The 24,074-nt window shown below is 40.6% G+C and overlaps 1 protein-coding gene across 3 annotated transcripts; it reads right to left on the bottom strand.

The window, feature by feature from the left end:
* Nucleotides 1–825: 825 nt before the first annotated feature.
* Nucleotides 826–22,913, bottom strand: mrvi1 (murine retrovirus integration site 1 homolog). Of its 3 annotated transcripts, XM_071515821.1 has the most exons (21): nucleotides 22,778–22,913; nucleotides 17,430–17,624; nucleotides 15,295–15,401; nucleotides 15,128–15,189; nucleotides 13,071–13,244; nucleotides 12,480–12,557; nucleotides 12,317–12,366; nucleotides 11,814–11,870; nucleotides 11,209–11,679; nucleotides 10,934–11,012; nucleotides 10,454–10,574; nucleotides 10,262–10,292; nucleotides 8,770–8,910; nucleotides 8,014–8,145; nucleotides 6,209–6,362; nucleotides 5,812–5,861; nucleotides 5,410–5,559; nucleotides 5,130–5,191; nucleotides 4,171–4,302; nucleotides 3,681–3,809; nucleotides 826–2,508 (listed from the first exon to the last, which is right to left on the bottom strand). In XM_071515821.1, exons 2-21 carry the CDS (start codon nucleotides 17,499–17,501, stop codon nucleotides 2,262–2,264), a joined length of 2,499 nt encoding a protein of 832 aa, XP_071371922.1. In that variant the 5' UTR covers nucleotides 17,502–17,624; nucleotides 22,778–22,913; the 3' UTR covers nucleotides 826–2,261. The 3 variants fall into 3 exon arrangements, with proteins under 3 accessions (XP_071371922.1, XP_071371924.1, XP_071371923.1); XM_071515823.1 differs by lacking the exon at nucleotides 12,480–12,557 and having other exon boundaries at nucleotides 12,317–12,363; XM_071515822.1 differs by lacking the exon at nucleotides 12,480–12,557.
* Between the last annotated feature and the right edge of the window lie 1,161 nt (nucleotides 22,914–24,074).

The raw sequence follows: 24,074 nt of genomic DNA on the forward strand, positions 1-24,074 counted from the left end.
GTTTAAGTTGAATTATATTTGTTAACTTTTTTAAAAATGGCAAAAGAGTGAAATATGCCTTTTTGGCACAAACATTGTCCCAATACAGCCATGCAGAATATGGGTGTATGTAAGTAAACAATTGTAAAGCACATTCATTTTAATACAAATCTAGCAATTACACTTCAATCAACACTGAAATATAAAACAAGATCAGAATGAATATCTTTATCTTGAAGTAATGCTCAGCAACTTTCACCAAGGCCTTTAAAACTGTAGGCTGCATGGAACATATCAAATTGATTGATAGATTTTTTTCTGTTAAAAACTTTTAATAAACCTTTTTAATAAACCTCTATAGACATAAGAAACTACTTTTGATTCTAAACTATTACTTTTTTTTTCTTTTGCTAGTATAATACATTTTTGTATGTGTCCCAGGGTGCATCACTTATTGATGTGTCCTGGGACACATTCAAAGACCTGTAAAACTCCTCATAACACTGAGGGAGAACGTGCTAATATGAAGTATGTAAATACAACCAGTGGGTAAAAAACATGGGATCAACTTGGTCTTCCCTGTTACAAGGCAGGCATTTTTGTGTACTTTTTTGGGTTATACTCACTGGATAGTCACAATAATAGTGCTCAGTGACAAACTATTACTTCTTGTTTTTGATGAGACAGTGTCAGTGACTACCTGAAATGAATTATTATCATAATTGGGTACTGATTACAGTATTATTAGACCAGGATTAGGATTAGAAGAGAGTATTTCTCTTCTAATCCTTTCTTTATGAAAAAACAAAGTCATGTTTTGTTCTACCCCGGGTAGGGGTAGAACAAAAACTAAGGCCCTTTTTGAGGGTTTGTTCCTGCACTATTATGCTGCACTCCACAGAGAGAACGGGATTTGCACTGTTACTGACATCTGACATTGGGCACCTAGTGCAAATGATTTCCTCCCTCTGGGTATTGCTAATCATGAACAAGCTTGTGATCCCTGGCATCCTCTGATGAGCCTCTGACACACAGCGACATCCCACTTCCACAAAAACATCTTGCCACGAGCCCTGCCGGCAGGAAATGACGCAAAGACGGATGACGAGCAGGCAGCAGCGCTTTTATCAGATGTGAAGTGTCAATGAGGTTTGGGCATCATTGATGACGTATTGGGGGCTACCAAAGCGGAGAGATATTTCCCTTGTCTTACAAAGGAACTTCATAGTGTTTCTGCTTAACAGATTCAATTAGATTACACAAGTGGCTCCCTCAGACAAATAAGCTACTGTAATGAGAGTAGGTTGAATTTTCAAGTGCTGGGCAGTGAGAAAAGGTGTGGTAGTGAACAAGAAAATTCAACTGACATTGATTCCAAAAGTAACTACTCTATTACTGCATGTTATTATTGGGACTAAAGCACCTATCTGCTTTGGTAGCACCTTAACTTTCTCACTATGAAAATAACAGCAGAATGTTTTCAGGCACCTTTATTTAAAGGTGAAGTGGCAGAGCGTAAAACCCACAACAACCACACAACACAGGTAGGCAAACATGTGCAAAGAAGATGAAAAAGTCTCATGCCGTCTATAGAGTGCTCTCATACATGAAGAAAATCTTTCAGTGCTCTCAAGACACAAACCAAAACAACACAAATGAGAACCATCAGCTGCAAAATATTGCACTTAAGGAACTACTTTGGAATGTGCTTACATTTTAACTGTCTTCAAAATGTTTAAATACACAATATAGAAATTTTACTAAAGAAAAAAAACATTCCTTTCATTTCTATATCTTTAAATATGACTTAAAAATCTCTCAGGGACTTTATTACCTATTGGACTTGAGAGATTATACATTAAAATTAGAGTGTAGATAAATGTACACTTTGTCTTCTGTTTGTTGTGGCATTTAATGGAAATCCAAAGTGCCACTTTCACTCCATCAAGAGTACCAGAGCAAAAAAGTATAATAAAGTATGCATCTAATTTAAATATATATATATATATATATCTTTCATCACACTATATAATTGGTCCCTAAACATAAATGATCTTTGTTTCTCACCGCAGCAAACAATGCAGCAACTTTCCTATCAAAACGAAATTATAACTTAACCGTGAAAAAGACTAAAATATCCAAAACCTGAAAAGCCTCCCAAATCTACATTCTTTGACCCTAGAGAGTCAGAGTCGTGGATTCAAGTCAGCTCTAGTGTGGTGATATGGTACAATGACAGAGACTCTTCAGATGGAGGTGCAGAACGACTGGCGGTGTCTCTGTTATTCTGTAGTCGGGTTCTTTGGCTGCGCTGCTACATTCAGTCCAAAGATCTTCTTCTTGCCTTGGATAATGGCTTTTTCTGCTGACGTGTCCGCATGGCCGTTGTAGTAGTCACTGAAGTATGTAAATATATTGACAACCAGAAACATCACCAGGAACAGTGTCAGGACAATCCAGAGAAGGCGGTTACTCCAGGAAATCTTGGGACAGAACCGGTCAAGGAGAACCAGGATCTCCTCCATCTTACTGTGAGGCGATATGGAAAGAATAATGTCTTGAATTACAATCTGGTTTTTCTCACCTCATACAATACAGATCGCTGTCGAAGCAGTCTAAACAAATTCAATCAGACGTCTTTGGCATCAGATTTATATTTGTCTCAATTTATTACAGATATTGGCTTATGTGATTTGTGTCTGGGTAATAATAGCTACTTAGCCTACACAGGTAAAACTTAAAGACAGGTCAGTAGAGCATCACTAAGGCTGCCTGAGTATCTTTCATTATCATGATCATTATACCACCAGTAAAAAATGAAAAACAGGCAGCATCATTATTAATCATTATTCACCACCAGAAGCACACTAGACACCTATTTTAGACAAAGGTCTAATGATCAATTTGCGGAGTGTGATGCCGGAGCATCCAGCACTCTGCTTGTGGGGAATGACATTGGAAACTATGAAAGCTTAGTGGTCTCATTTGTACAAAACTACTTGCTTTCACCTTGAATAATATATAACAACACAACCAGTTCCCTGCCCTGTAGCTGCCCTAAAGTGGGTATTGGCCTAATAATTGCTGTCAATGATCAATGGGGTAATTGAATTTGGCAATGCAGTACACAAACACTATGCTGCACAGTAAATAATGATGTTTTTTATCATAATATACAGCCTATGCATCTACGCATGAGGCATCTGTTGTATAATATACAGCAAGCATCTGAACTGGTTTAGAGCTACAGTAGAAACTTTTACACCATAAGTTCAGGGTTCATAAATAAAAATGCTGATGCCAATTTCTACTCATGCCCATTTCTACGATCACATTGTGATTGATTGTTTTGATAAATGAGGCTCTTGATCTATTCAAACTATTTTAATGCAGGGAAATGAAACTTTGAAATGTGCAACATGGAGGCAAGGCTTATTGAGAATGATCTTATTATAGAGGTGAGAACAATATCCAAGTGCATTTTTATGAATGAAACAACAGTGTGCCTTTGAGCCATTTCAACATGTCTCTGAACACATACATTTGATTGGATGTATTGGATGTGATCAGATGATTGGTCATTTGGCCTGCTTTTTTAAATGAAACCAAAGAGTCATTGTTGCATAACCATGTGACACAAATATGATAAACATATATTAGCAACATACTTAAGGCAGGAAAATAAGATGAATGTAAATCACCTGGTGGTCTTCAGCTTTTTTCCACTCTCTTCATCCTTAGTTTCTGATTTCAGCAATTTCTCCTCAACTTTCTCCTCTTCATTCTTCACTTCCTGGATCTCTTTGGATTGCTTTAGTCCCTCTTGGTAGCTGGATTTGGGATATTCACATTTTACCATATATCCAGCAAAATACGAACACATAACAAAATGCATGACAATATGGACATCCTATAGTGTGACAGTGACAAATAATGTACAGTACCTCATTATCAATGTCAGTGTACCACATATTTTCTACATATGAATATAAAAAAGTATCCTATGTATGTAAAATATGACTGAATTTATCTGTACAAAGCTCTAAATGAATGATGGATTACATTAACTTAATGAACATTAAATGTACCACTGCAGCCTCACTTATGATGAGTAACTACAATGTCACCACAGAGAGACAGTGTGTGTTTGTAGGTAGAGGTGTAAACAGAGAAAAAGAGAGAAGGCCTCACCCTTTATTGTAAGCCTCCTCCTCCATCTTTGCCTTGATCTCTGCTCTGATCTCCGCCCTGATCTCCTCTAGGTTGACAGAAGGCTTGGCTGGTGCAGATGGCTCACTTTCCTGCTCTGACACACTCTTTCCACTGCATTGTTTCAGATAGGAAAGAACAATCAGCCTTGGCTGCTAGCACTATCACAAAAAACATTATGATACTGAGAGGATTGTGGATTCCCACTCCATCACAACATCACAACGTTCCATCACAACACTGCGGCCTTGTCTTAATGGACACACTGGAGCTCGGTTGAATGGAATCGTGCACGAGAGCTGTCGTCACAGGCGGGGCTTACGTCAAAACCAAAAGTACAAAAGCCAAAATGTGTACATGGGAACTCTTAAAAAATGTTCCTGAAATCTCAAGGGACTGGTACTTTGCACAGTTGTTATTGCCATTCTTGTGTTCTCACAGAGCGAGGGGACATCTTCTAGCTCGGATACTCGAGCGCTCTACTCCGGCTTACCTTATAACAAGGACATGATTGGAGCCTTGTGCCTGGACTTTGTCAGACTCTTACACAAATGTTTAGATTACATCCCAGCAGAGTGTATAAATCAACCGCAGCTGTGTTTTATTATTTTTTATGCTTGCAGAGTTATTTTCACACATAGCGGCTCTCTCTGTAGTGTATGAGGAACCACTGATACATGTGGTTCCTCTGGGAATGGGTCCTGGGGAACATTTCCTCAAAGTCGCACAAACAAGCCCAGGATCCTGATGCAGCAGAAAATGCCCTTTTGATAAGAGCGATTAGATGTTAAAGCTTTTCTTGGCCCATTGTTTCAAGGAGCCTGACCTTGGGAATCAGGCAATGGTATGTGCATGTGTGCATTTGTGTGTGTGTGTGTGTGTGTGTGTGTGTGCGTGTGTGCGCTTGTATGAGCAAAAACACACCAGCACATATAACGTACCATTCTGTTATTGGTTGTGCAGCCTCTGTGGAAGCATTGCCTTTCATATCACTTGCTTCACACTAAATGGGAGAAACAAACAATATTGTCACTGCTGACATTTATGACTTAATGCAGAAGTTATTACTTATAATCAATGAATTCTCGCATTATGAGACAGTTATAGACTGGACAGGAAGACCTACCAGCTCAGGATATATGACTTGATGAAGACATTATTACTGATGATCAATTAATTCTAGCAATAAGAGCCAGTTGTAGACAGGACAGCAAGACTTACCAGGACAGGAAGAGCAGCAGAAGTGGGTCCAGCGGCGGGGCTGGAGGCGAGGCTGGGGCCCGGTCCCGCTGTGGCCGGGGTCTGACCCGGGATGTTCAGGAGGTTAAACTTAGGAACCACTGCCACACTCACCCTGCGTCTGGGCAGCGCCTAGTGAGGGGCAGGTGAGATGGAGAAAACACATCCAACAGGGTCAATGGTAGGAGTGAGATGAGAAGCTATTAGAGATGTTAAAGCTTTAGACCTTTACACCTACAGAAATGTGATGATGTCACTGAAAGACAACAATTTAATGACCAGTAAAAGAAATATCAATAACAAAATCAAAACCAATATCCTAAACATTTTTATAAGATAAACATATGCACAGAAACATCATTCAGCAAAACTAAAGCACTTTACCTTTCCAAGTGTGAGGGACATGGACCTTGATGGCCGTGGAACTCCATCATCTTAAAACAATACAGAGGAATGCAGAGCACAGGATTACATAAGAGCCTAAATCATTATGTTCAAGCTGGTCTCATGCCCAGTTGTTCCAGTGAAGCTGCTCAGTGATCAACATTAGCATACTGTGGTTGCACTGGCCAGCTCCCAGGTGAGATTATGCTTAACTGTATGAGTGCAAAACAAAAACCAAACTAGCTAAAAAAGTGCATGCATGCTTACCAAACCCCTTGCCTGGATAAATAAAGGATAAACAAAGTGTTTTCCATCTGCAGGCTTGAATTCCATTGTAATAAAGTTGGTTGAGTTTCATTCCCTCTCCCTTCCAGTACTTTCTTTGGTGTAGCTTTACCTCCAGTGTCTACGGACCCTCCATAACAGCGGTTTGAGTTCTGGTTGGCCAGCTTCTTAAATTCCATCAGCTCCGCATGATCCTTCTCATAGGTCCTCTTCAGATTTTCGACATATTGCATCATGACCTCTGTGGCCTTGTTCATACGTTTCTCCTGTTGCACAGTGAAAGGACAATCGATACAAGCCTGCATTACAGTATACAAGCACAGACAAACTGCAAGTCACTTCTGTTGAAAAGATTGTGTTAACCTCTTCAGGAGAGAGGTCGTCTACCTGTTTGCACTCTTCTTGTCTTCCACTGAGTTGTTGCAGGAGTTCTGCAATAATTTTGAAAACTAAAACCAAACAACAGATCCCTCAGGATTTCAATAAACCTATGGCTCTGTAACATACATGTAAGTCATTCTGCCAATTCAATGCCTTTTAAGTCCTTCTCACATATTCCACCATGATGGACGAAAAGGGAAAAGGCACCCTATTTGTGGAATGACTCATGTATTTGGTATTGTGGTAAGAACCTTCTTATTTTTAAATTGAGTCAAACAATTTCTCAGATGAAACCAGATGTTACTTGGAACTGAACTTCCTCACATAGAAAACTTTCATGTTTTTTTCTTTTTCCTGCATAAACCATCTTCTACTTACTGTGAGATCAAGGAATATCACACAGACACAAAAAAATTCTTTGTAACAAATACAAATATCCAACTGTGTGAAACAGTGGATTCCAACACCCTAAAACTGAACATTTTAAGAACAAACAAATGCCATTCAAGATTGCTGCCAGAAAATGATCTGAGATTCTGCCAATTAGAGTAGAGCTCCAGCTATCCCAACTAGATTTAAAACCCCCATGCTATGACAGCTTATACTTTCTGTGCCATTGATAAATGCCTTAATGTTAGGTGGGCAGCTGTAAAAACAAAAGACACAAACAAATAAATAAAAATGAGTTTAAAGGCAGAAATAAGTTTGGGAGGTTCTGGGTTATAAATAGCTGAAGACCTTTGCACTATAAATATAGCAAGCAACAACTCTCTGCTCATTTACTGATGTTTGCTTTGGCCAGCATGAGGGCAACCATAACAACAGATTAAATCTTTCACAAACATATTTTATGTGCTGCCAAACAAACATCCCAGTGTCCCTTAGACATCGCAAAGAAGACAGTAAAAAGTTAAGATATGTTTTCAAATTGCAGCATTGTTCTTTTTTCATTGAGCTGTTCCGTTTAATGCATCTGTGTACCGCAGTGGGTTTCAGGGTTGGAGTCAATTCATGAATGAACTCATCAATTCCAATTCAGCTGAGGAATTGGAATTGGAATTTGAAAAAACCTACAGGAGGCAGAACTGGAATTTCATAAAGTTGAATGAAATTCTGTGAAATTCCATGTTTTTTTCTTACCACATAATACATAATGTTATATATTATCAATACTGAATATCATCAAATATTAAAGGTACCTTTCAGGTGGTATTTGATGTATAATGTAATCGTAATACATACATTATGATTGAATGTATTTGATTGTTTGTCTTTTATTTGATTCATAATGTTTGATTTTGATTATGTTAAGCAAGTCAAGACAACCTCTCTTAGAAGTGGCATTTAATGGAATTCAATTCTGTTTCCCGTCATTCCAATTCAATTCCAATTCTGTTTCCATAGAGCTGGGAGACAATTCCAATTGCAACTCCAGGAATTGAATTGGAATTTACCATGCATTCTCAATTCAATGCACGAATAGCCTTGACCCTGGTGGCTTGGTTCCCGTTGTCCTTTGGTTGTGTGTGTAACTACCTGTCGAACTGCTCCGACTATTTCGGCCCTGCTGGACAGCCGTGTGGCCAGGCGGTGCAGCACTGCCACCGTCTCTACGAGACGCTGGTAGGCCTCACGCTGCTCCAGGTTCTGCCACTGTGGTGCCGTCATCTGCAAGAACCAGCCTTTCATTACAGCACTTACAGCACAGAAAAAACATACACCACTGTCCTTAGAAAACTGAGATACTAGCTCTAAGACTGAAAACCTCCAGTGAGGAAAAAGTTAACTCTTACTGGATTTAGAGTGCCTTGGACATTGTGCATACAGCTCAAGACTACTTTTTCTCACTGGAGGTTTTTCGATCTTAGAGGTAGTATCTCAGTTTTCTGTAGTTTTGATTCCTGTTCCCAATGAACACCTATGAACCTAAGGAATCTTAATCCACAAGAGCACCAAGTGTTACTTCATTGTGTCTATTGTCACTGGGAAAGCATCTGTAGTCAGACAAAATAAATATTTACTGTGGGATACTTCCAGGAAACATTACACTTCAAAGCAGATACAGGAGGACCAATCATATATTTGCAAGAGTGTTTTCTTGTCATTAACATATGCGAAGAAAAAATGGAGGAAATTCTTCTTCATCCAAAAGCTGCAGCACCAATGAGAAAACTGCTGTAGAGAAAAACTACGAAACCTCACCTGTTGTACCCGGATCTGTGAAATACTGAGAAGTGAATTAATCTAACATCAGCTGATCTGCTGTTATCATTTGCAATCATGAGGACTGACCTTTAATGCGCCTTTGAACTCTTCTAGTTCCTTCTCAGTGTTTTCCTCGGTCAGGTTGCGCTCCCTCTCTGACTGCTTGAGCCGGGTCTCCAGAGTGTAGTTGTCATTACGAAATGCCAGTGACAGTTGGATAAATGCGTTCTGTGGGGAGGATGGGACTGCATTAGAGTGCTCACATACATGAATGGCCACATGGGAAAACATTAAATCCAGATGATGTGTGGATGATGGAGACACACCAACACACTGGGCGTCCACAGCAAGTGGATCAGAAAGATCGGGCCATTTAACAGTCAAAGTGTTACACAGATACACAGAGATACACAGAGATACACAAGACTGAATGGGGCTGTTTCCATGCCACTGTGCAGTATTCCATGCCCAACCCAGCTAATATGCATTTCCATCAGTTAACTAGTGAGTGTCTTGAGAGATGAATGCAGTGGCCCTGAGATAAGCCCTGGGCAATAAGCAGCGATCCTGCCAGTTGACCTCCCAGTGTTTTGCAGCGAGGATCAAAGCCGCTCTGTGCAGCATTCCAAACGCCGTCCGAGCGAACACGGGCCGGGGCTGAGAGGAAATATATGACCTCTGACTGTCCTGATCCAGACGCATCCTCATGGGAGCGGCAGGAGGGGCTGCAGCCCGAGCCTGACAGACTCTCTTATGTTTGCGTTCTCTCCGCAGAGACAGGAAATCACACAGGGTCTCATCAGTCCTGATCAGGAACAGAGAGCCGCTTTCCTGTGGACATGACGCCACCGAATACACAGCCAATTTTCACTACTGTGTAATTGACTGCTGTGGTAAGAAAACAGGGTGCTTATCATAAACTTGGAGCTGCACATGGCAAATGTTCAGCATAGAGGTTGTTAATTTCTTTTGGCTGCAGCAGTGTAGGATGTAAATTTACTGTGCAAAGTAAACAGATCGCTTTTGCCAGTAAATTCTCTGACCTTTTCTAAGATGATTCATGACGACAATAACATTTTGAGGGACATTTTAAGAATGGAAATGATAACAAGATTAAGTTGAATTTCGTACTTTTGTTGTTGACTAAGGCAATGAGGCAGAATATGGCACACAGCAAGTGATAGTGTTTTAAGAGCTTGCCATGTACTTAATCAGAGATTAGACATTTTAAGTTGTGTTTCATTATACCAAAAATATTTTTTGAATATAAGTTATTTTACTAATGACATGGACATAATGATAATGAAAGACCACATGGGAGTTAATTTCCAAATAGCTAAGTAGTACTTAATTGTATTTTATAACATGTAATTGAGTCAAATAGTCTCTTATTTAACAATATTCAGGCTTTCATACCACACCAGAGTGATTAACCATTAAAAGGCACCACAAAACTGCATGGACAATGTAGTGTGCATGGACAATATAAAGAACTTTTTTGTGACTTTGTATCTTCATTATGTACGGAAATAATTAATTTGTGAGAATAACAAATAACCTTTACAGATCAGATACCAACCTCAACTTCTTTTTCAGTGAGTGGGGGTGCGCTGGAATAAAATCAAAGATGAATTGTTAGTAAAGTAGGTAACACATGTATTTTTAGACAGTATAACTGAGACGAAAAGAGAATTACTGCTGAGTTATTAGGCAGAGAAAACATGTCAGAAGTTAAAAGTTCACTTCAGCAGCTTGTTGGCTTGTTACACACCAGCCTGGCAGCCCCCGGTGAAGTTTAAGTTTTCTTAGCATCACGTCTGAGATGTTTGGCATGGCATCAGACTTCTCCTTAGCCTCCTCAACACTGGGGGAGGTTGGAGAGGGTAGAGGACCTGCAGGCATATTGACAGACAAATCAGACCTCATAAGAATCACCTGTTCTCTTTTTCCAAAATGCCAAATCTTTAATAAAAATCACTTGCTTGTCTTCCATGATGGGCTTTAAAATGTCTCTCCCATGCTTTAACAATCATGCCATCTGCTGCTGAAACTTTAAAACAGCATTCCTATGTCTGCTATAAGATTGCCAATGCACTGAATGGGTGGCACAAAGAAAATAAGAAGAATAGAGGAAGAAAAGACCAGAATAGATCATGTTCTCTGTCCATAATATAATTTCCCTGAGGCTCAGAAAGCGTAAACTCTTGGTGACACACTGTTGATAGCACTTTCTGTCTTTCATATACGATACCTTTTTCCTGTTCAGCAGTTTCACTCAAGTCTGGTAACTTGGATCCCACAATGCTTTGGTCCCGCATCAGTTTGTGCTCCTGTACACACACACACACACACACACACACACACACAAAAGATTCACATTAACGTCAAGCAACTTAAAACAGCTGTGGCATAGAAGGACCTGAACACGTACAAGTACAAAACAGTTTCCCTCTTTGTCAGAGCATTTTGTCAGAGGGATTTTCAACTCCAAAAGCAGGGTTAGGGTTTGCATGGTCTTCACTGTACCTCTCTGAGTTTCGACAGTTTCTGTGTGCTGCCAGGCTGGACTGGCAGGTCCTTGTACCCTGAGGACTTGAACAGAGCGTCCCGGGGCTTGTCTGAGAAGGAGAAGGTCTCCTCCACAGTAGGCGGTAAGCTAGGCGCTCCGTTTCTGGCATTGAGGGTGCCTACATTGTCCCAGGAGACCGCTCTCATTAGCGGAGGGAAGGCCCCAATGGTCTTGATCTCAGCCGTGCAAGGCGCCTGCTGAGTGGGGGGCCGAGGCACGGGCTTGGCCACCCCCGTCGCCGGGGCCTGACCGGGGTTTCGGCCTGGACCGGCTCCCTCGTCTGCTTTACTGACTCCTGGAGGACCGGGGCTCTTCTTAGGGACGCTGGGGTCACAGTTCTCCTTCTGAACAGCAAAACGAGGGGTGAGGGTACCAGAAGACACTTTCCTTTTCTCAGTGGGCTTCCAGTCCACCAACAGCCTGGGGCTCTGAGGGGAAAAAGATAATAACTATTACTACTACACATTGTTTCTGTGGTGTGAATAAAGCCACAGTATTACCATTATTATTCCATATGTGTAGTGAGTAAAGGCTGTGGAGTGAGGGAGTCTGTTAGTCTGACCTCCTGCTCCTGGGTCGTGACTTCGGGCTGCTCCCGCACTGATGGGACCTCCAGATGCTACAAGAGACGACCCACACAGCAAATGTTCGAGGGTTAATTAGTGTTGATTGGACTGACAAGTGTTGATTGGTTGATTGAACTCAGGCAGTGTTACAGTTAAAATTTGGGCATTTTGCATCAATAGGGTAAGTAACCAGAAAGTTCAGAGTGCTATGAAAACAAGAAAGTGCTTTAACATTAATCAAGAAAAGTCCCTCCTATCAGCAGTTATGTTAGGTTGATAAGCAAGTCTAATAATATAATAATATAATAATATAAAGACATAGTAACAACAACAACAACAAATGCCTTACTAGTGAATGTGTGTTTGTATGTGTTGATTTTTAACACTTTAGAGTTTAATTAACACTGACAATGCATCAAAATTAATATTTCTGCTGTACATCACACACCTCTGTGAGTGCATGTTGTCTATTGAGTGCCAGTAACAATAAACCCTTTACCTGACCGACAGACTGTGAGCTGCCATAGGTCGCCTCTGTGGGTCCCACTGCTGGAAGAGCACAAAACAGCCGCTTACATCATTCTGACAAAATACAGTCGTAAACTATTGAAAGCTATTGCACAATAGCTGTGAAGCACACAGGCACAAAATGAAGTACATACTAATTTGAGGGGGCACAGTTAGTGAGCTACTTCTAGATGAACAGGGTGAGGATGATGGAGTTGGAGTTGGAGTAAGACCTGTGGATGAAACACTTTATTTAATTGAGTTCACTGTGACACTCTGTCTTATTATAATATAAGAGGCAACCCTTACCAAATGATCCTTCTCTATCATTTTTAAGGACCAGAGTAAGTTAAATTAATTGATTATTTGGCCTACAGTGTTATGCAGTACATTGTTTATACAAGAGGGGGTGGGATGTATCTAGGGAGAGACACTTAAGACCATGAGAGCATGCTCAGATAACCCCAAAAATAAGAGAAAGGAAAATATATTCTAATATATATATATATATATCTAATATTTTAAATGTTAAGTTAATTTTAAGTTAATGAATCATGAATTGATTAAAACAAACATATGGGTTATATTGTATATCTTTTGTATCATAATATATCATAGCTATACTTGGTGACTCTCCTTAACACACTATATGCTATGTATACAGGATTTTCAGCGTAGATGTATCTAGGTACAGTATGTGTGTGTGTGTGTGAGTGTGTGTATTTGTGTGTGAGTGTACACACTACCTGTGGGGGAGTCGGTGAGGCTGCTGGTGGACCGGCGGCCCCGGCGCGTCAGGAAGCGGTCGCTGACCATCTTGGCCTGCTCCAGCAGCTCCAGGTTCTTCTGCCGATCCTCTTCAGAGAGCTGCAGCTCTGGCAGCTGGTCTTTCACCAGGTCAATCACATTACCTGTGCTGTCTAAGAGAGGGACACACACACACATACACACACACACCCACACACGCACACACACACATGCACACACATTTTGATTCTATATTTTTTCTATTTAACCCTCTCACAAAGGTAAGTCAATTAAAAACATATTTGCAATTAGGACCTGCCAAGATATGAATGCGACAAAAAAAATCATATAAATCGACATAAAACACAGTTATAGAGTAGTGGCAATATTAACTAGCAGTCAGATGTAAAAACCCTGATTGATCAGCTAGGAAGGCTTTAAAACTATCAATGAGTATATAAAATAATTCATTTTAATATTGTATTAACATTATTAACATTCTTAAGAGAGTTTCAAACACAGGGGGCAAATGAATTGGAAGGAAATTTCTTTGAAAACTGTGAGTGCTTTTGGGAATCATAGGTTTAAAGAAGAGCTCTATCTCCAACTGCAGTTGCTAGTGGATTATATGAGTAAGCTTCCAAGGCATAAACGGCTCCTGCCAAGGAGGAATTTGTAGACGGGTGTGAGCCATCGGATTTCACATCAGGTGATCAGGGATAACCAGCCAAGGATGGATTCTGCCTCTTCCTCATCTCAGAAAAGGGCAACAAGTCAACATCAAAAGTAATCAACGCAGCAGAAGCATTTCAGGTATGAGGGGATTAAGGTGATGCAGCACACCAACAGCTTCATCTCTCAGGACTCTGTGACACTGATGACCAAACTTAGATATTCCTCAAAATGAGGATTTACTAATCTATGGATTGTGGTGCTTCTTGTGTGTCCACACAAGACGAGAGCACTGTTTTGATTTACTCAGCCTGGTATAAGGCGAGACTAATCTCTCTGAAAAAAGTCTTTATTAAAAGCAATATTCTGTCACTGCCGTGTGATTTTTGGTCGTTTCAAGTGTGGAGCTCACTTCTGTTGGGTGGGAAAGGAAATTCAACAGGAACATTTTGTAAATGGGAAACTTGCAATGTTATTAATGTCAGCTGTCACCTCCTTTGATAGAGCTGTTGTTTGTCAGACTGAAATCACAGGGGAATACAGCAGAAACAGAGAGAGAGGCTGCAGCAGAATCGCTTCTTCCTTTGCACGCTGACTTAAGTGGGACTCAAAAGAGCTTTGTCTACTGGGGGGAAAGCTCTTGTACCATGATTGGGTGAGGTTAACTTCACTGACTTCAATTTGTTGCTGGGCTAAAAAAAAGTTTAAGAAACCCTGCTCAAGATAAAATCAAAACAGCCTAAAGGTACACTCACATCTTGAACAATAACTACAAAGATAACTATAACTATAAAAAGAATCATTCTACGTAAATAGTCTGTGTTCCCACTACAAGTAGAAATATAAAAACATCCAAAACAATAACTATAACTACATTATGTTTTTGGTTCGATTGTTTGGATGTAGAGATAATGATAAAACATTTTCAACCAATCAAATGAAAAAGTTGGTGTGATGCTTTGTTTGCTGAGGAACTGATCACAGAAAACCAGAAGAACCCGACACTATTTGACAAAGGCCATCCCCGCTACAAAAATGTTGAAAAAGGGTTATGACATATGGGCTGTAAAAGGGCGTTTGATTCTCCCAGCTCCTCTCTCCTTTGCAGCAGTTCATGAACCCAAATCCTACAACTATGTCATTTAGTTTCTTCAGAGAGTGAGTAAAGTAAAAGCAAGTCAGTAAAATAAAGTAATCATCCTCCATTTTGGTCTGAAAACTTGTATCATTATAGTTATCTTTCTAGATGTGAATGGGCCCTTAGTATGTTGTGGTTATCTAAATATATTCCCAGTTACAGGACAGAACTGCTTGTACCACATTATTTCTGGCCCGTGTCAAAGGCATGAATAAAATCAGTGTACAGGTGCCTGGGATTACTCACCGACTGTGGTGATGGGCGCTCCGGATGAGTTTCTGGCCAAGCGAGCTCTGGGACTGTGAGGTCTAGGAGAGGAACAGGCATGTTACAGGAAATGATTTTTTTTTTTAAATATCTAGATGGCTTAAGGCTTAAAGACTGTTTCTGTGTTGTAGATGGAAGATGAATACCTGACTTGCTCTAGAGGACGTCCATCTTGTTGCACTATAGTGGCCTGCTGTGGGTAGACAATGGTGGGGGCTGTCATGACAACGGCTCGACTTTCACCTGGTGTGGACTGGGCATAGGATTGAAAAACAGAAAAAAATGTCAGAGTTAAGACAACAAGATTACAGCAATGGTACCATTGGTGTAATATGTACTTCTTGCCCTCAGACAACAATTCACACATATGGATAAAGATATATCAATTCTGCAAACTAGAAAAAATTTAGACCTTTCTTAACCTTAAATATTTTAGTCCATAACACTATAATAACATCAGAGTAAATATGTCACAGCCTTATGTTATAGAACAACAGGACTGCAAAACATTCAGACTTGTGACCCTGGAACCTCATCACTTACGCACACATGAAATACTTGTGTCCACAAGTGTGGTGACTTGGTACACTGATTTGGAGACAGCTTTCTTCTTAAACTTGTAATACTGATTAGCTAAATATGCACCACAATTCCTCTCTAAATGTTTGGTATGAACCATGGTTTTGGTAATACAATGACAGAATGTGGTGGACTCGGGAGGAAAGCAAAAACACTCACTTTGATTACTGCTTCAAAAAGCTTTTTGGGGTAAAAAGAAACTGGTTCTGTGTAATGGGTTAGCATTCAAGGAGTCACCTAGCCTCGCAGCAGTCGGTCTGTGGTAAATTCTGGAGAAGTTTTCAACAGAAACTTTTTGTTCTGCAATGTCAAGTTCTGAAGCACTGAAGATCAGACATTTGTTAGAGACCTAAAGGACTCTAGTATCCCCAAGAGGGAAAGAACAAGGACAAATCAACACTCAAATAAATTATGTTTTCTGCACATGTAGTAATAAATCTGTATTTTGAACAATACCACTGTATCAAATACTGTTGATACTGATTTAAAAAAAAAAAAAAAAAAGTCCAAAGCTTTTGACCATTCAATGCTTCATAAAATCCTTGTCCAACCATCAAAGGTAAGTATGCAAATAAACAGAAAGGCTGACATCAAACACTAACTCCCCTCTTAGAGCTCCTCTAAGAGCTTCCTTTTGGACCAGGATCCTAATAAAAGGAAACCCTTTAATGGTAAAGCCGCAGAAAGGCACGGCTGAACTATAATAAAGGTGGATACTTTTATCCCATTGGCATATGCCCCGAAGATTAGATTACAGACCTTCATTACATTCCGCAGAGATTTCTTATCTGGCCTGTGTTTATGACCGACTGCAGCGGAAGACAATGTTCTCCAAGGGTTAGAGTAAATCAGTCGGAGTGGTCGGGCAGCCATCCGTTTAACACTTTGTCGTCTGCAGAATGTATGGTAAATCAGATTCTGCAGAACCTGACATCGGCAGAATCTGATTTATCATGTGCTCCATGGTAAATCAAACAGTAAACCCCTGAACTGAACCCAGCTAGCTCTACTGAGAATCCCACATTTCTGCTTCAAGGACTTAGATGGTGGTTTACTGCCTTGGTCTCTGGGTGATTTACTGTAAAAGACGAGGCACAGTGGTCCTCAAAGACTCAGAAAAATATCCCAGGAATCCAAGGAATTATAGATTTGTTTGTAAATATTAGCTGGGAAACCACAAAAATATGAGGGCAGAACCAGATAGGATAACCTGCATACAGAAACACCAACATACAGTATCATGAACACATAGTCCCGACTGTGATACGTTTCTAACCCTGTTCACTAGTTCTGCTTCAACTGGATAACTGCAGAAAGCATTTGTAACCAGAGAAACCAGAGGGGGGAAAAAGAAGTGTGTGATTTGAATGATAGAGGAAAGGAACATTGTGCTCTATATTAAGTGGGATTAATTAAATATTTCCACAGCTAAATAGAAAGGGCTTTTTGAAGACAAAAATAGCACTATGAAAGACACCTTTTTTGGAGAGCAGACTTCAATAGCAACATTGATATAATTTCCTGACCTGTGCCAAATGGATTATTCAATGGCAATTTTTTTTACCCGCTCATATGCTCTTGCCAAAAAAAATACCCACAGATAGCACACACACCAGTGTTAAAATCTTGCAGACACAAGCAGCGTGTATCTATAAGGTATTTGGGAATGCATGCTAAAGAAAGTGAAGGAGAGGCTACTCACTGTACTGGGTGAGCTAGAGGAACTGTCCAGGTCTTCGGGGGAATCCTCCTCTTCCTCGGGGAGCGTGGGCATGGTGGGGAGGAGCGAGGGGCGAGAGCGGGTGTGGGGGAAGATGAAGGGTCTCTCAGCAGAGCAGGCAGGGTCACAGGACTCCTCACAGTTACGGTCACTTAGTTCAAGAGGAGATTCCTGCAGCTACAAGCCCACACACACACACAGACACACACACACACGCACACATGAAGACACAAACATATGAACATGTGCAAATGCATGTATGCAAAGACACACACACACACACACACACACACACACACACACTTCCTATAGCGCAGTTAGTATACTTTCCTGCATAGGTTTGTTTTGGTAAATTTTTTGCCTAAAGATCTATGAACAATTAATTCAGTACAACTTTCTAAAGGCACCAGTTCTCTCTATCAAAACACACTTTCAAATTCATATAGGGCTTAAAGCTGTGTTGTGTGACTTGCGTTACACTATATTAATACACAATAACATACTGTATACACTGTGTGTTATGTAACACTAAACTAAGAAGACTAAACATAGAATATAGAACTAACAAAACAGTCACTGTAACAACAACAAACCCCAAAATAGTTTCATTCTCCACTGCCTTGCTGTAGCATTGTTGACAAATTCTATCAGCAGGCTTGTACCAATTTCTCAGACACACAAACTCTGGCATGAAGATGGGTTGGAATTTACTAGGAATTTGTGACTAATAGGATAGGCTTTCTTAGTCCCCTTCCAAACTTTGCCTTTAAGAATATATAATCCCATAATAGACCAAGTTCATAAAGATGTCAGGATGATGTCATCCCATCCTCCCAGCCAATATAACATGTGTATAACACACACATAGCATTCATAGCTACAAATGTGTATGAAACACTGAATTCAAACTTTTTGCGCCAGAATTTGGTGTTCAAGTTAATTTTAAAATGAAAGACATCCATCCCAGTAACATTATATTATATATGTAGCTGTTTCTATAGGGCATCCTATATTTTTATGCAAGGTTTGGCAAGAGGAGGGGTAGAGGGGATTGTTGTGATTCTCTAAAAAATGAAAATTAATCACATATGCACGGCAAATGTCAAGATGTTTACCAAAGCTGCCCGTCCATTAATCTTATATGCACACCAATATCAAGATTTCCACCAAAGCCGATCATCCATAGTCAAGTATTTCTTTCTTGACTTACTTTCCTTGAAATTTGCCCCTCTTTAATGTTGGGGGAACACCACTCAGTTAAATAATTCCGATATGTTATTCCTATCGTCTACAACAGTCCAATCAATATTTGACTCTCTCCCAAAGCCAAAAAACAAAGCAATAAGACTAAAACTGGTGACGTGGTGAGGTATAGTCTGGTAAAGGTGTTCTCAATTTTAAACCCCAAAATGTATTCATTTCCCCAGAAAATCCTGGATTCTCTCCTAGTCTCATTTACCATCTCATTCTCGTCTTTCCTCCAGAAGAAACATTGGAAGAAAGTTAAGAAAGAAAATACATTCATAAACTTACATAAATCTAAACTTTTTAAACTTTTTTCCTTAGGGCATGAATGAGAAGAAAAATATTTTTTTCACTGAAGAAGGTTTGCTGAACATCCCTGGAGCCCAGAGGGTCGAGGCGCTGGCTGTTTGACTCCAGCATGGCAGCCTCAACCAGACAAGGACTGAGAGGCCTGACTGATGGCAGGGCTGATAACAGATTTCTGCTGGACAATTTTTTATGACATTTTCCCAGTATATCATTCATGCCTATATGCTTATTGAAAAGGGCAGAGGAATGTAAATTATTTGTTTTCCCTGTCAGATTGTGTTTTGAAGGATATACTGCCTTTTAAGCATATCTTCTCATTCAGGCTCATTAAGAATTCTTGTAGCTTGGAAGAAGCACAGAGTTTGACTTCTTCATCTTAAATATTCAACTAGCATCACTACACTATTTGTGTCAGAATTCTCTGCGCTTGCTACAGTGTCATTATAGTGCTATACTGTCATTTTACAACACACGAGTGTTTATTGATCATCATACATTCATTGTTTGAACAATGCAAATGAATACCAGTCATGACTGAGTGGCACCTTGTGTTTTAACATGGGTTTTCCCCTCCTCTACTTGAGAGCAAAGGCTAACCAATGTAGCAACCAGGGGAAAATGCAATATGTGATATAATAATACTAGAGTAAGTGGAAAAGAGATTAAACAGAGCTTTATGAGGAAAAAGAAAATAAGTGATAGGCCACTGCAACTGAGGGATTTTTTTTTTCAAAAAGGGAAAGGATGTTTCACCTAAAATGGAGGTTGAGGATGGCTCTTCTCCCACTGACTAGAGCCAGAGCCAGGACAGTGGACAGTGCATATGTTGTTGTTACTAATGATCAGTGTCGTTGGACCATCAGCTCGGGCAGAAATTAAAACAATTATGTATTCATAACCCATGCTACAGTAAATGCAAATACACATCAGTAGAACCTCTTTACATCAGCGAAGGCAGTCTGCTTAGCTTCAAATCTAGCCTGTTTCGATAGGTAAAGAACACATGCAATAATATAGAGATTGCTTTAATGGATGTTTCCCACATACATGGAGTGGAAATTGGATGGCTGTTGTTACAGACTGAAAATTAAACTATAAATTTAACCTAAATCGAATTAATCTAAATCTAAATGAGCTACATTCAGTGGACAATTTACCAACCAATTTACCAATTTACCAACCAAAGGGAAAAGCATGAGCTCTGCAGCATACAGACAGTTTCAGCTGATCTTTTCCATCAATAATGCAAAGGCAACATTTAATTACCTAAATCATAAAGGTGAAGAGACACAGGGTCCAATACTGTTTTGTGCGGGCAACTTGTGCCACACGCAATTCTTTGTGCATCGGAGAGAGCTAATAGCTCTGTCCTTTTCACTAAGAAATTTATGTAAATGAGATTGTGGTGCAAATGTGTCCACCCAAAGGTGCACTGTGCAGGCTCACACTATGCATTGTGTCTTTAAGCGCATAGTCCATAAACTGCTGGCAGGGTTAGTGAATAGGGCGCTACCTCTCAGTTGTTTGGTCTCACATAAAATAGAAAGATTCACATATGCATGACCAGCACAGGCGCAGTGTGGCTGTGTTTCTGCTGGCTGCATCTCCAGTTATTGCACAAGGTAAGTAAAAGTATTCTAATACTAATGGTCATTTCAGAGTTATAGCATGCACCCTATGCAGCACAAACCCTCAGTAAATCAGGGACACAATGTGCAGTGTGCTGTTCAGTGTCATAACAAACATGACCAGAGGCTTCTGGGAACATATGCACAGAATAGCCATGCCTCACTGGGGAGGAAGTGGGTTGTTTAACTGTCTCCCAGTGAGCAGCAAGGATGTTTCCTGGCTACAGGCAAACTGTCATACAGGCTTAAATTCACTCTTCTTTTTCAGCCTGCAATAAATTTACAGCACAATTGGTAGACACAATTTCAAATTTCAAAAATGCACCACAATTGAGCTGAATTATTGCCTAAGCCATCTTACTGATCATACAGGTCAACTATGTAAGAACTTGGTGTCTTTGTCGAATACCTCATCCAGCCCCGTCCCTCAGGTGTTACTGCCGTCTCAGAACGCTACACTCAGTTTATACTCATTCCTGAAAATGTGACCTGTTCTGTATCTGCGCAGGAACGTAATTCTTCAGGCATCGCTCATCAAGTCAGAGCAAGAAACATTGGCTTTGACATTTTATATAACAAAGTTCAAATGAATCACATACAGTTTTTAATTAGATTACCCAATTGCCACTGAAGAGAGCTGTGGTAACAACCGCCTGTGTTTTTATAAACTGATTCAATGTTTGAGTCTTAATTTTGGTTTGTGCCACTATTCTATTATTTTATTCTCCCTGTAATAATCTGTCATAGCTTTTGCTATTTCTTGGTACTGTTATGTTCACAGGTTTCTTACGTAACAGCTGTTTTTCTCAAAACATGCTGGTTAAATAAAGGAAAAATAAGAACAAAATAAAATCAATACAACAAATTCAAACATCAATGGTTTGTATCTTTGACACAACGCAGCAGAGAATACCGCCATGTCTCATTATGCCTGTCTCTGTGAAGGTGTTCTCACTAAACAACCAAATAAACCTGCAACCACGGCTCAACATGTTTACAAAACCTCTGGAGATAAGACAATATGGCTTTCAAACACAGGGCAATAAACCAGACATAAACCAGACAATAAACCAGACATAATGCTGACACAGGACCAGGGGGAAGAGACAGAAGGCTCCTGCTGCCACTTGAAAGCGACACGGCCCAAAGCGAGACGCAAACCTGCTGAGCTGCAGGAGGCTTCAGCCCCAGCAGAGCATGAGACTGAGATAAATATTGCAGAGTAATTGAATCACTCTGATTCTTTCCTGCCGGGGGAACAGGACAGAACATACGCGCCTGCGAGGCTGGGCACCCAGCGCCCCTCCTCTCTTCACCACAGCTATTCTAGGATGTCTGAGCCTGTCTTCACACAGTAGGGGTCAAACTCCCAAAGAAAACACTTCTGGAGAGGAGACGGAGGAGTCCAGGAGGACCCCGGAGTTTACCTCACACTCGCAGCCGGGCCTTGCCGCCTCCCTCCCTCCCAACTGAGAGGGGAGAGGGGACCGGGGCCCTCCTCCCTCCCCTGTTACATAAGCCCGTTCCCTCTTGCCAGATTTGTTTAAAATTTGGTTGTGTGAAGCACAGAGAGTACAGGGCCAGCAGAGGAAGTGGTTGTTACGGAGCCACAATCTGAGATAACAGGATATAGAGGAAGTGTGAGAAAGCAGAGAGATGGCCAGAGAGATGTGAAGGAGTCAGGTGAGGGAATAGATAATCCCCCACACTGAAAAAATGCATTAATATCTGTAATTACACACCAAGCAGCGGGAAAGACAATACTTCAGATTCTAGCTGACCACAGCCTGGATAGTTGTTATGTGAACAAAATTGCAACATCTTTATGTAGTGTGCATGATTTACAGCCAATGATGATCACTAAGTTTCACTCTCACGCAAACACTACATTATACAAATCCCCCCCCGCAGCAGTTACAAGTCAAACCAACAACTCTCAAAAACACAAGTGCAAAATCAACCCAAACTTCTCCTGCAAAAGCTTGACAATGCTGTCAGCTCACAGCGCAATGACACCAACAGAAGAGCGGCAAAGAGTTCAGCCTGCATCCGATGAGGCTGCATGCGTCTGCCCACAAACATCACTGAAACCCCCACACACTAAACGCAACAGATCGTCTCTACCTGTCCACAGAGAGCACACATTACCTGAGTCCTCCGCTAGTGTTGTGGAGACGCACACTCTCGCTGACCTCTCTCCACTCAAAGCAACTTCCCACAGTCAAACTGTCATTCTCAGCCTTTTACACAGAAAAAGCCTTCTGTCCCTGGGCTTCTCCTTCCTTCTCCCGTCCCCTCTGTTCCCTGTCTTTTTTCAGCAGCAGCCTCTCTTTCACTCCTGGGAGCTTTGACCATTTAAGGAGAAGGCTCTGTATGCTTCTTTGGGCTGCTGTGGAGTGTGTGTGTGTGTGTGTGTGTGTGTGTGTGTGTGTGTGTGTGTTCTCAGGCTGCCGCTCCACTGAGCCTTGACTGATCATCCCTCAAACTGAACTGAAACCTGGAGAAAGCTATGTTGTTGTTTCTACTGAGATTATTTTGTTATTGTAATCATTGTGTGGGAGCACAGAGTTGGACAGTGGGAGAGTATTTGTATGTGTGTGTTGTGTGTGTTTAGTGTACGTGTGAGAGATAGAGAGATAGAGATTTTGTCCATGTACTCTGTGTTTACTCTACTAGCTAAGTGGGAGCCACGCATCCACTTCCGATCTCTTGAAGTTCATTATTGTTTGGTATAAACTACAGCGTCAAATCCTGCGCCGTTTCTGCTGATTTTTTAGCGAGACCAGTGGTAAGAGATTGGTTTTGGGGTGTTCTGATCATACATTTTCTTTTTCTCCTGACTGTAGTGGAAAAACAGCAACAACAGCCACATTGTCTGGATGGACACAGTTGGCATTCAGTGTGAATTACAGCACCAGCGTTGGATCTAATGTGGACTAATAGTGTGAAGGAAAAGCTCAAAAGGATTGGGTGGTTGAAGCCCAGATAGGGTTAAGAGACATCAAGAAACATCTATGCAAAAATATCAGATGTTCTCCTTATTTAACTCTGACATATGTAGTGTCAGCATAGAGAACAAAGCAGTGTTGAATCTGCATCTTGTTTATGCGTTGTGAATGTATTGTAAACTAGAGTTAAAGTGTTACCCGAAGGACAAACTTGAAAAAATAAATCATACATTATCTCTACATTAGCAAATGGATAAGTTTGAAAGAAAGTGATAATCACTATGGTATCTCCCACAGAAATAGCATTTCTCACAAACCAGTTTTAGACACACACACACACACACACACACACACACACACATACACATTCAGCCTGCAATTGTACTTCTATATACAGCAAGAAATATTATATTCTACAGCTTTTCTCATCAAATAAGCAGAAGGGAGGCTCACCTTGCTGCAGCTGCCTCGTCCCGTGCCACCTGTTGGAAACAGAG

Source organism: Centroberyx affinis, unplaced genomic scaffold (genome assembly GCF_046629955.1).
Source record: "Centroberyx affinis isolate AG114_WGS23_722 - 3 ecotype Tasmania unplaced genomic scaffold, CSIRO-AGI_Caff_v1 ptg000369l_1, whole genome shotgun sequence".
Classification (NCBI taxonomy): Eukaryota; Metazoa; Chordata; class Actinopteri; order Beryciformes; family Berycidae; genus Centroberyx; species Centroberyx affinis.

Coding starts and splice junctions, on each gene's coding strand:
- mrvi1 (XM_071515821.1), bottom strand. CDS start 17,501: ATGCCCACGCTCCCCGAGGAAGAGGAGGATTCCCCCGAAGACCTGGAC. Junction 10,575..10,933: donor AACTGCTGAACAGGAAAAAG/GTATCGTATATG, acceptor ATATGCCTGCAG/GTCCTCTACCCTCTCCAACC. Junction 5,560..5,811: donor TGTCCCTCACACTTGGAAAG/GTAAAGTGCTTT, acceptor GCCCCTCACTAG/GCGCTGCCCAGACGCAGGGT.